The sequence below is a fragment of the Mycetomoellerius zeteki genome, unplaced genomic scaffold (genome assembly GCF_001594055.1).
Source record: "Mycetomoellerius zeteki isolate Tzet28-1 unplaced genomic scaffold, Tzet1.0 scaffold154, whole genome shotgun sequence".
Lineage (NCBI taxonomy): Eukaryota > Metazoa > Arthropoda > Insecta > Hymenoptera > Formicidae > Mycetomoellerius > Mycetomoellerius zeteki.
This window is the reverse complement of record NW_017256489.1, coordinates 335650-348367: the sequence shown is the minus strand read 5'-3', so window position 1 is coordinate 348367 and position 12718 is coordinate 335650. Positions and strand designations below refer to the sequence as shown.

The following is a 12718-nucleotide window of genomic DNA, read 5'->3' as shown; positions in this document are numbered from 1 at the left end:
ATAAACCTGAATCAGAGTGGATAATCACTAATAGCAGTCCTAAGGGTGCTATTTGCAATGGCAATCAATTTATCATAATATTTGTAATAAAATTGTATTTTATATTTCAGCGGAGCACATAAAAGTATTCAAAATGAAAGATAGAAACATTTTTTTGTATTTTGTTGTTCAGATAATAAGCTTGATTGTCAATCTTAATATTTGAAACACAAAATACAAAATATTTTTATGTACTCTTTGAAATACTATACGTTATTAACCTCTGAAATACTATACATTATTAACCTCTTGATACACTGTCAAAACACGAAACCCCCGCGATGACAGCCGTTCGCGAACAGTTCACGAATTATCATGTAATTACACTACTTTTACACTCAATCAACCATGATCGGCGCAAATTAACGGATTATTACTTGTAAATATTGGCTATGTTTACACCGTGCGCTTAGTCCGCGACCTAGACGATCTTTGTTTAACCTACAGGATAAACAAGAACATCTATTGTATAAGCCGCGGCCTAAATGCACGATGTAAACGTAGCCATTACCAATCCGTAGAAAATAAAATGGTGCCTCAAGGGTTTTTGTTGCTACCAACATTACCCCCTCTTTTTTTTATGAAAATTGTCGTGTAACCTCCATGGCTGCGTTCAGCAGACTCAACAGTTTTGCAACCGTTTTATGATTGTCTGCTGAGATAGGACCATTCTTCTAGATCTAAAAGTATGATTCAATTAGCGCGAAGGAAACTTCCAACAGTTGCAAAACAAACGTTCTGCTGAACGCAGCCAATATCTCTCTCTGCAGCAATTAAACTCTACTATTATTATTATCATTATACTATAATATATAGACATGATAATAATAACGTATTTGCAGTACAATTAAGAAAGTCTACATCGTCTCTCTTTCTCTCTCTCTTCCTCCTTTCCCCCTCTCTCCACCCCTCTCTCTCTTAGTTAGAATTCTTTGTGTAAATTTTGAAAATTTTCATTCTATAATTTTCGAGGAAAATTTATAAAATCGTGAATAGTTTAAAGTCAATTTTTGTTAGAAATCTATAAATTTAAAATATGTGAAAACTTCTTAAAAATATAAAATTCGAGTTTTTTTCATCAACTGAGTTAACTTCGATATAATAATTATATTTATTATATTTATTATATTTAATAAATGTATTATAATGTCGAGTAATATATATAATGTAATAATAAATAATAATAATAAAAACCAGTAATATATATTATTTTATTATATATGTCATGGTCTCAAATGACCAACAGTTCTGACGCACCAATACATAGACAGCATAGCAAGAAACACGCGGCACGCCTCAAATGTCTCGAATACGCGCATACTTCACGTGTCACATTTACATCAATTTACACACATCTCATATGAGAGCTCAGGAATGCGAGGAAATTCCCTCTTGATTCTGCAAATACACATTTTAACATTAAAATATTAGGAAAAAAGACATGCCGCCGAGATGCCGCGCCTTGCGGAAATACTTTATTCTTTTTTCTCATTCATATAGAACGAAACGCCGATCGTCGCGCCGAAGCCGGAGGATCGGTCCTCATTCCCACGACGCCGGTTTCGTGTCTACGGGATTCACATTCTCGTTCCCGACGATCCCGAGCCACGAACTGGCCGTCGCGAAACGACGGGCATGATCGTGCCCTCGACGGAGTGAAACGCCGTCCGCTCCGGATTATTCCGGATCGCGACACGGTTAAAGTCCGTCCCCCGCGGCACATCCAACCGTCGTCATCGTCATCCGTGCCCTAGTACTCCCAATAGTCCCAAATAGTCCCAGTCGTGATGCACGTCGTGCCGGCACCCGGGCACGCTCGATCGAGACGCTGCGACAGTTGAGACGCCAAAACGAGTCCTGGATCCCGGACGATCCTGGTCGCGGTGACGCATGGCGCGATAAAGCGCAGCTAGAACTAGCGGAGACTGCCTGACGATCGGTCGGATCGGCAACGGATGGACGCGACACTTATGACTTAGCGGGACCCGTTTCTGGGACGTGATTGTCGTGTTCCAGGCGACACAAGTCGTCGTCGTCGTCGTCGTCGTCGTGCAGCAGTCGACCAGTAAGCGCGATGGCGAACACCGGGGTGCTGCCGTTCGTACGAGGCGTGGACTTTAGCAGCAATGACTTTGGCGTGAGTACCACCGAAGATTTCCACAGAGGTTAACCTCGAAAAACCATGCGAAAGAACCTCTGAAACACGCTTCAATAATGTCTCTGATTCTCTTTAGGATTTTTAAAATTTTATTTTGTTAATATTTAATTAACTTTGTTAACACTTAATAGTAATAACTTTTATTAAGCATAATTTATCTCTGCTCTAGTATAAAAAAAGATGACTAAAAACTGAATGACATGCTACTTTTGATCCATCAATATCTCAACTTGGCTGAGATAAGATTTAGGATTAGCTAATAGTAATAAAGATTGTTTTTCGATACTTCTAGGATGGCAAATTTCCTGAATCCGTGCGTCTTATGACTGGAATACAATGGCTAAAATTAGACAAAACAAACTTGACGGAGATCCCAGAGGAGATGGGCAAATTGTTGAAACTGGTAAAGCATTACTTGAAAAAATTATGTGACAATATTTGTTAACGTACAAAAAATATTTCTATATCATTATATCATTGTTATTTGCATGAACTTTAATGAAAAAAGATTTGTCGAGTTATTTAAGTTTAACTAGGATCACATATTAATGCATTTAATCATTCATCAGGAACATCTATCACTTGTCAAAAACAAATTGGAACGCTTATATGGAGAATTGACAGAATTAGGCTGTCTCAGGACTCTGAACATAAGGCATAATAATATTAAATCCAGTGGTATCCCGGCAGAATTATTTCATTTAGAGGAATTGACAACCTTAGATTTAAGTCACAACAATTTGAAGGAGGTACCTGAAGGCCTAGAAAGAGCACGTTCCTTGCTCAATCTTAATTTAAGCCATAATCAGTATGTATCAACAACTATATGTTACTAGATCATGGAAAAATTATCGAGGAAGTTCTAATGTTATTTTTATTCTTTCAGTATCGAAACGATACCAAATACATTGTTCATTCATTTGACAGATTTATTATTTTTGGATCTTAGTCACAATAAACTGGAAACAGTGCCACCACAGACTCGACGTTTGGCTAATTTACAGACTTTAAACCTGAATCATAACCCCTTAGGTCATTTTCAATTAAGGTAAGAAACAAAATTTTCATGTCACTCTTTGGAATATTTCTTTTCCAAAAAGAATTTCTTAATTTTTCTCATATTGTTTTAGACAATTGCCATCATTAATGAATTTAATGACGTTACAAATGCGGGACACACAACGAACATTGAATAATATACCTTCTAGTCTAGAAACTTTAACTAATTTGCAAGAGTTAGATTTGTCACAAAATAATTTACCCCGAGTGCCTGATGCGCTTTATTCCTTGTCGAATTTGCGCCGTTTAAATTTGAGTGACAATCATATAATGGAATTGTCAACAGCGATTGGTGAATACATTGAACTTTTACAATTGTCCTAGTCATATAGTTTTGTACGAACTAATAAGAAGACATCTTCTAGAACTGTGGACGAGATTGGAGACTCTGAACGTATCGCGAAACAAATTAAGTGCAATACCAGCTGCTTTGTGCAAGATTTTCACATTAAGAAGATTGTATTTAAATGATAATGAATTAGATTTTGAGGGCATACCTTCTGGAATAGGAAAATTATCATCTTTGCAGGTTTTTTCTGCTGCTAACAATCATTTAGAAATGATACCAGAAGGATTATGCAGGTGGGTTTTTATTCTTTTATTATATTATCTTGCTGTAAGGAAAATAAAAATCTTTGTTTCTTTTAAATAATATTACAGAAAGAAATATATATATATTTTTTTAGATGTGGCTCATTAAAGCAATTAATATTAACGTCAAACCGATTGATTACTGTACCGGATGCCATTCATCTTCTCACTGATCTAGAACAGTTAGATTTGCGAGACAATCCGAATTTAGTGATGCCACCAAAACCGACAGAAGTACAAAGGGGATCGGGAATTGAATTTTACAACATTGATTTCTCATTGCAGCATCAGTTGCGTCTTGCTGGTGCTAATGTACCAGCTCCAGTTCAAACTGCTAGTACGTATTATAAGCATAAAAAAAGTAAAATAGCAAAATCTATTATTTTGTATATAAATAAAAGCACGTTTTTTAATTATAGATAGTAAAGATCCAATCGCGCGTAAAATGAGATTGAGAAGAAGAAGAGACCAGGAGGAAGCTGATCAAGATCAAGCAAAAATTCTTAAGGTATGTCATCATCTTACTAGTTACATTGCAATGTTTATATGCGAAGAAACTTACAATTATGATTGCTTTTATAGGGTATGAAGGACATAGCGAAAGAGAAGAACAAGGATAAGGAATGCGAGGAATCAAAAGCAGAATCCCTGAAGTGAGTAGAATTATGAACTTCTTAATGTATATCATTTTTGTTTTCCGATGTAGATTTTTCTCATATTTTTCGTATAAATTAATGATTAATTTTTTACATCATACTATTAATTAATGATTAATACTTTAGACCCAAGCGATGGGATGAAGCTTTAGAGAAACCACCGTTGGATTATTCCGAATTTTTTGACGAAGACGCAGGTCAAATACCCGGTTTATCGATCTGGGAGATAGAGAACTTTCTGCCGAATGAGATCGAGGAGGTAGCGCACGGCAAGTTTTATGAAGGCGATTGTTACATCATCCTGAAAACTGGGGTAGACGAAGGTGGATCATTGACCTGGGCGATCTATTTCTGGATTGGAGAAAAGGCGACAGTATGTATACTGTACTTTTGAATCAGAGCAATAGAAAAAAAGTTAAAATTGAATAAATTATTTCATGTAGATTATTGCACACATGAACCGAATACGATTAATTTAATAACAACTCTTCTCATAGTTAGATAAAAGAGCGTGTGCAGCGATTCACGCCGTAAATCTGAGAAACTACTTAGGCGCTCAATGTCGAACGATTAGGGAAGAACAAGGGGATGAATCGGATGAATTTCTGATGCTGTTTGATTCGGGCATCACTTATATCGAAGGCGGTCGCACATCGTCTGGTTTTTACACAGTGGAAGATACAGTAAGCTTAATTCTTATACCATAATTATATAAATTTTCGAAGAGGAACTTTAAATCACATTGAATTTTTTTTCAGCCAGCGATTACTCGTTTATATAGAGTACACGCAGCGGGAGCTTCTATACATTTAGAACCAGTTCCAGTATATATCGAATCTTTGGATCCCGGTTATGTATTTGTTCTTGATACTGGAAATAAGATATTCATGTGGTACGGGAAGAAAGCGAAGAGCACGTTAAAATCAAAGGCGCGACTGATGGCAGAGAAAATTAATAAGAACGAACGGAAAAATAAAGCCGAGATTCTAACGGACGTCATGGGTGCCGAGTCCGAGGAGTTCCTGCTGCATTTAGGAGTGGAAGAGTACGAACAGAAAAATCTGCAAATTGTTGTAAGCTTCCTTTCTACAATATACGTAGTAGCAGTAATAAAAATATAATTATACTATCTAAACATAAGTTTGAAATTTTATTTAATTTATCTTACTTTTAATGTATTTAATAATTATTCCTTCAATCCTGTATATTATGTTAATCATCTCGTTTACTTTTACAATAGGAACATGTAGATCCAAATTTTGTGCCTCTCGTGCCCAGATTATATCAAGTTCAACTCGGAATGGGTTATCTGGAACTTCCGCAGGTCGAAGTTCCTCACGGAAAGTTAACGAATACTTTGCTAAATAATCGCAATGTGTATATATTAGATTGCTATTTAGATGTATATGTTTGGTAAGTGTAGAGAATGTGTTCCTTAAATCTAAATCTCTTAAATCTATATTGACTAAATTGATTATGCGTACACTTTTAGGTTTGGTAAAAAATCAACGAGATTAGTACGCGCCGCTGCTGTGAAACTATCTCAAGAATTATTTAATATGATAGAAAGGCCAGAATATGCGATGGTAACGAGATTGCAAGAAGGTACTGAATCACAGGTATGAATATGCTTTTTAACTCAATTTATAAAAATTCAATTCATAAACTCTTTATTAAAAAATACTTGCTTTATGCATCATATAGATCTTTAAGTCTAAATTTACCGGATGGGACGAAGTGATCGCAGTGGACTTCACTAGAACGGCTGAATCGGTCGCTAAAACTGGAGCGGATCTCACTAAATGGGCTAAGCAACAGGAAACAAAGGTACGTTTACATTTTATAATAATTGCATTTTTGTTTTATTATATTTTTATTTAAGATAATTGTTTATTTATTTTTTCATATTCAATTTTTAGGCGGATTTGGCCGCTTTATTCATGCCACGACAACCATTGATGTCGGCTGCCGAAGCATATCAACTCATGGCGGAATGGAATGATGATTTGGAGGGAATGGAAGCATTAGTGTTAGAAGGAAAAAAATTTGTACGCCTACCGGAGGAAGAATTAGGACATTTTTACAGTGCAGATTGTTATGTTTTCTTATGCCGATATTGGATGGTACGTAAAATGTATCATTGCAAAGCTATCAAATTTATGGTTAATTGCCATTTTGCTTTTAATTAAACCAGCCAATAGATATAACGGAAAACGAAGACGGTGAGGAGCAATACGAAGACGATTATCAGTGCACGGTGTATTTCTGGCAAGGCAGAGACGCGGGAAATATGGGATGGTTGACATTTACATTTAGGTAAAGACCATAGATACATTTATTTAATCTGTGATTCCTATAGATTTATGTTTCACAGATTTATCCAATCCATAATTGTCAATATCAGGTGAATTATATCTTTTTTGTTTCAGCCTGCAAAAGAAATTTAAATCATTGTTCGGGGAAAACCTGGAGGTTGTTAGGACACATCAACAGCAAGAAAATCTCAAGTTTATGAGTTACTTCAAACGAAAGTTCATCATTCATCAAGGCAAACGTAAACAGCCGAAAGCTGCAGGTAGTAACAAAGTAGAGTTCTATCATCTGCGAAGTAATGGTAGTGCCTTATGTACTCGGCTCATTCAAATACCGGCGGATTCAACGTTATTGAATCCTGTTTTCTGGTGAGACATTCCGTTAAGTACGCATGATTAAATTCCATTTGTAAAGTATACATCTTATCTTTTTTTGTTTGCAGTTATCTTTTAAATGTGCCATTTAACAATTCTGACGAAGGAACTGGTATTGTGTACGCGTGGATTGGATCGAGAGCTGATCCCGAAGACGCTCGTCTAATCGGAGAAATAGCAGAGGAAATGTTCAACAATGTAAGTTATAACTGTTTCGTGCTTAGATCTCAAAGAGCTTAAGTTTGATTTTGTTCAACTTATGCAAATTGCAAATATAAATATCTGTTAAATATTTAAATACTTAACAAATATTTAAGGGGGAACCACCTTTGAGGTTTGAAAAAATCGAAAAAAATTTTTTTTACTTAAATTTATAGTTCATATTGTTAGAAATATTCTATTTCAATAGTTTTAAGTCGGGGTAATTATACAGTATAAAGGATCATCCTCCAATAACCTTGATATATATTGTCAAGGTTATGACCCCGAGTGACCTTGAACAAATTTTAGCTGTCGCTCGTTGTTCGTTAAAGTTAGATTAACAAAAAAAATTCTTCGATAAAACCTAACTTTTGGACATGATTGCGCTCCGATGAGACAAATTCCCTGCTTTAACAGCGCAAAATATTTTCTTATAATTCGTTTTTAGAGCACAGAGAATTTGTATTTTTAAAGCAGAGAATGTCGTACCAATTGAATCTCGTGACGCACAAACATTACCATTCATCCAAAAAAATGTTGCTCCTGGATCAATAATCCATACAAAATTTTGTTGATCCAGACACAGGCGTTCATACTCAAAATATTGAACGTCTGTGGAGAGATATTCGCGGAATTATACCTCGGTATGGTAAACAATCCCATTTCGTCTTTAACTTTTGGACATGATTGCGCTCCGATGAGACAAATTCCCTGCTTTAACAGCGCAAAATATTTTCTTATAATTCGTTTTTAGAGCACAGAGAATTTGTATTTTTAAAGCAGAGAATGTCGTACCAATTGAATCTCGTGACGCACAAACATTACCATTCATCCAAAAAAATGTTGCTCCTGGATCAATAATCCATACAAAATTTTGTTGATCCAGACACAGGCGTTCATACTCAAAATATTGAACGTCTGTGGAGAGATATTCGCGGAATTATACCTCGGTATGGTAAACAATCCCATTTCGTCTATTACCTTGCAGAATTCATGTTCAAAAAAGCATTTGATAAACATGAACGATTAGACGCTTTCTTTGACTAAGGAATACTCAATATTCTGAAAATATAAATACTGAATGAATCAAATAAACAAAAACATTTAGCTGCTCTAAAGACACAAATTATATAAAAAAATATTTTGCGCGCTGTTAAAGCAGGGAATTTATCAGAGAATTTGTATTTTTAAAGCAGAGAATGTCGTACCAATTGAATCTCGTGACGCACAAACATTACCATTCATCCAAAAAAATGTTGCTCCTGGATCAATAATCCATACAAAATTTTGTTGATCCAGACACAGGCGTTCATACTCAAAATATTGAACGTCTGTGGAGAGATATTCGCGGAATTATACCTCGGTATGGTAAACAATCCCATTTCGTCTATTACCTTGCAGAATTCATGTTCAAAAAAGCATTTGATAAACATGAACGATTAGACGCTTTCTTTGACTAAGGAATACTCAATATTCTGAAAATATAAATACTGAATGAATCAAATAAACAAAAACATTTAGCTGCTCTAAAGACACAAATTATATAAAAAAATATTTTGCGCGCTGTTAAAGCAGGGAATTTATCTCATCGGAGCGCAGTCATGTCCAAAAGTTAGGTTTTATTGAAGAACTTTTATTGTTAATAACTTTTTAACGAACAACGAACGACGGCTAAAATTTGTTCAAGGTCACTCGAGATCATGACAACATATGTCAAGGTCATTAGAGGATGGTCCTTTATACTGCATAATTACCTAAGTCGGTATCTCAACTGTATAATCCCATTAGAACCAATATCTTATATCGTCTCACCTCGTCGCTGAGTCTGCTCCAAGCGGTGAGTGTCGTGCAGCAGAACTCTGCAGATAAAAGGAAACTTAAATTTTCAAAGAAACAGGTTTTGGCAGACAGATGTTGCCACTTGTAAAGTGTATGGCACAGGCATTGCAAACTAAAGGCACAATTCCGATTTATAATCTTATAAACGAAAAATCAATTCTTAAAACTTTAAACGCGTTTTTCTCAAAATGAGGTTTTCAAAGTCGGTGTACGGTCAGGACCAGAAAGGTTGCAACACTTTTTTTCGATTGGTTCTTGTTTGATTCATGAATAAGAACCAATGCTCGGTGAGTAGGCTGCATTCCGAAACCCATCGAAAAAAAAAGTGTTGCAACCTTTTTAGCCCTGACCGTACACGATACAACTTTTACAATTCTTAATCGATTTACTTGAAATTTGCAGATGTTTACTCTCAGATGTTTAATCTAAAGAAGTACATAAGATTTTTGTAATATATTGAAAACTTTTTTTATTATTAACATTTAAAGATAAAATTTTTTGATCGAACTTTTTTTCAAACATTACTATTTTTACAAAAATAAATATTTTTAAATAATCCTATGTACTTCTCTAGTTTTAAGTATGTAGATAATAACAAATTTTGGAGTTTTGTTCCACATCAAAAGATATAGAAAATTCTATGTACACTGCATATGCATTCGCCAAAAAAGGAGGCTCGATGCTGTTGATATAGCGTCGCCATTTTGTGTGATAAAAATTCAAAAAAAATTTTTTTGTACTCTCGAAAGTTCATATAGTAAAGCCCTTAAAAACGATTTTTTATTGACTTTATTAGTTTACTGCAAAAAACTGCCAAAGTTAACTATCATTTTTAGATCTCAAGGTGGTGTTCCCCTTTAAGTATTCTTTTTGTTCCGAAATAAATTTTGTACTTTATAGATGAAAAAATGTTTTTGTCTTTCATTGTTGGTAATAAATATAAATTGGATATAGCCATGGATAAGCCTGCAAGTATTAAACGAAGGCGAGGAACCAGACAATTTTTTCTGGGTAGCGCTTGGGGGGAAGAAACCATACGACACTGATGCAGAGTTTATGAATTACACAAGATTATTTAGATGTTCCAATGAGAAGGGGTACTTTACAATCAGCGAGAAGTGCACCGATTTTTGTCAAGTAAATTTTCAATTTCAAATAGGAAAATATTTCAATATTAATAGCAATAGCTTCTGATATATTGTCGGAGTTCTTCGGATTTTTTTATAATAAATAAATAATGAGTTATTTTTTGTAGGACGATTTGGCAGATGATGATATAATGATACTCGATAATGGAGAACAAGTATTTCTTTGGCTGGGTACTCGCTGTTCAGAAGTTGAAATTAAACTGGCCTATAAGTCAGCTCAGGTAAGTTATGCAAGTTTAATCGTCATAATTTTTATAAAAATGCTACAAATATTTTACAAAGTAAATTAATTCTAAATGGAGGATCAGATCGATGTAAAATATCAACAATTTAACATGTTCTTTTTCTTCCAGGTATACATTCAACACTTGCGTGTAAAGCAACCTGACAAATCCCGTAAGTTATTTTTAACTGCCAAAGGTAAAGAATCTAGAAGATTTACAAAATGCTTTCATGGCTGGGGTTTACACAAGAGGCCGCCGCAGTAAAATCGAGTCAGTGTTAACTACGCTTACTGTTCAGACTTAGTTTTATATGCAGGCAGGGTATGACACAAGCGCAACATTTTTATGTAGATTCCTAATGTGTCGCAATCTTTGTTCTTATTCGTGTTTCATATGCCAGCCAAACGGAGGTCCATTGCAATAATCTGTGTGTCCTCGATGCAAACGATCGATCTAGATCAGAAAATAAAATAATTCTTCACTAAATAACAACGAATCTAACTTTTAAATAAACTTCATATTTTTCGCGTTTGCTTGTTTGCTTTCGACTTACTGGATAATTCTTCACAGATTGCTTTCTTAAGTACTATGCGTCAGTCTGCTTGGTTATTTAATTCAGATTTCTATTTATTAGCACGGGCACTTTTTCGACTCATTGTCAGTCTCATTTTTTAATACAAACGGATGCAAGTACAAAGAGTTTTTCTCGCGTATTTCCACCTTTAAGTCCAACAAGATTCTCTCTGTGATGCGATTCTCTCCTATTTTACACTGTGAAACAGATTCGTCTACCTTATAATCGTTATAATCCATATTCTGTGTATTCAAAGAGACTTATTTATTTATTTATTCACATATATATTTCCGTATTTATGAATTTTCATACAGAATAGACCATGTATCCGTTTTTTTTTATTTTTCGCAAGTTTACGTTTCAGGTAATGTGATACATTTTAAAAAATTGTTCGATGAATTGTGATACAAATGTTTATCGTCGAATTGTAATGTAAAAAAAGCATTTTCATTTTTTCTATAGAAAAGTAACAATTCTTATATAAGAAGAGATAAATCAATTTGTATAGTCCTGAAAAGGTTAAAGTAAGATTTTTCTACAAGTTTTCTAGATTTGCACTGATTTCTAGCAAACACTGTAAAAACTGCTAATTTTAAGCAGATTATTGGAAATCGCATTTGGAAATTTGTGAATATTAATTGAAGACTGAAAAGAGATACGTGTAATTACAATCGCATGTACACAATCTGATTATTAACACCGCCCGATTGTACAGATGCCATAATGAGCGTTTTTGTATTACTTACATTGTATTTAACACAATTTATTTATAGATATAATATATACATAGATTTATAAATACATAGATTTTGTAAAACTTCTACTTAACTGTCAACAATTGTATAAATAAATATTTCTATGATAATTCACATAATCTCAGGTATTGAAGCTTAAGTAAGGTACCTAAGTAATGTAAACGAAGAGATTTCTCTTCCTCTGTTTCATATGCAATTGTTGGTCTCGTATCACTGCAATGTCTAACTTGAATCTGAAAACAAACCAGATGATATTTTAAACTAGGAAAAAAGTAGTCAACAAAAATCAAAATTTGAAATTACAGTCAACAAAAATGTAAAAATTACAGCGTCAGTCATGTTAAACTTGACAATTAATCAAAATATATTATTAAAATATATAAATATAATTAATAAATTGTTTCAAAGTTATCTGTCTATTTTAATTTACAAAATTATAGGGAAAAAAGGAGAAGACATTATATTAAACATTTATCCACATTTTTTCCAGCACATGTTTTAGTGAAATGATTTATTATTGCTGCGATCAAAGTCTCACTATAAATACTTTAAAGCGTTTGATTGACCAATTAGAAGAAAGAATTTTACGAATTGATCAGTCAGAAAACATTTTAGAGCATTTATAACATCGCGTTGACCGTACTCTATATCATACTATATATAAATATATATGTTTATATTTTTTTCTATGTATGTACATGTATATTTAAACATTAAAGTATCGAATAATGTTTTCGTGGTTTGCACATATGATCGCTATAAGTTTTATATATATATATATATATAT

General features: G+C 34.0%; 2 protein-coding genes across 2 annotated transcripts in view; one reads left to right on the top strand and one right to left on the bottom strand.

The window, feature by feature from the left end:
• The first annotated feature begins 2113 nt into the window (after window positions 1-2113).
• On the top strand, window positions 2114-10883 carry fliI (FLII actin remodeling protein). Its single transcript, XM_018444729.1, has 22 exons — window positions 2114-2176; window positions 2490-2600; window positions 2767-3005; window positions 3084-3245; window positions 3328-3548; window positions 3622-3838; window positions 3943-4184; window positions 4267-4355; window positions 4430-4500; window positions 4630-4876; window positions 5001-5186; window positions 5262-5576; window positions 5744-5916; window positions 5996-6122; window positions 6208-6330; window positions 6423-6626; window positions 6698-6819; window positions 6933-7184; window positions 7259-7388; window positions 10185-10367; window positions 10486-10599; window positions 10732-10883. The coding sequence occupies exons 1-22, from the start codon at window positions 2114-2116 to the stop codon at window positions 10864-10866; spliced, it is 3726 nt and encodes a 1241-aa protein (XP_018300231.1). The 3' UTR covers window positions 10867-10883.
• A 423-nt stretch (window positions 10884-11306) lies between these two features.
• The window catches only part of EMRE (Essential MCU regulator), a 3325-nt gene continuing 1913 nt past the window's right edge, over window positions 11307-12718 (bottom strand). The window contains exons 2-3 of the mRNA XM_018444738.1: window positions 12080-12164; window positions 11307-11373 (exon numbers count right to left, since the gene is read on the bottom strand). The gene's annotated coding sequence lies outside the window, so the exon portion shown is untranslated. The remainder of the gene's footprint in view (window positions 11374-12079; window positions 12165-12718) is intronic.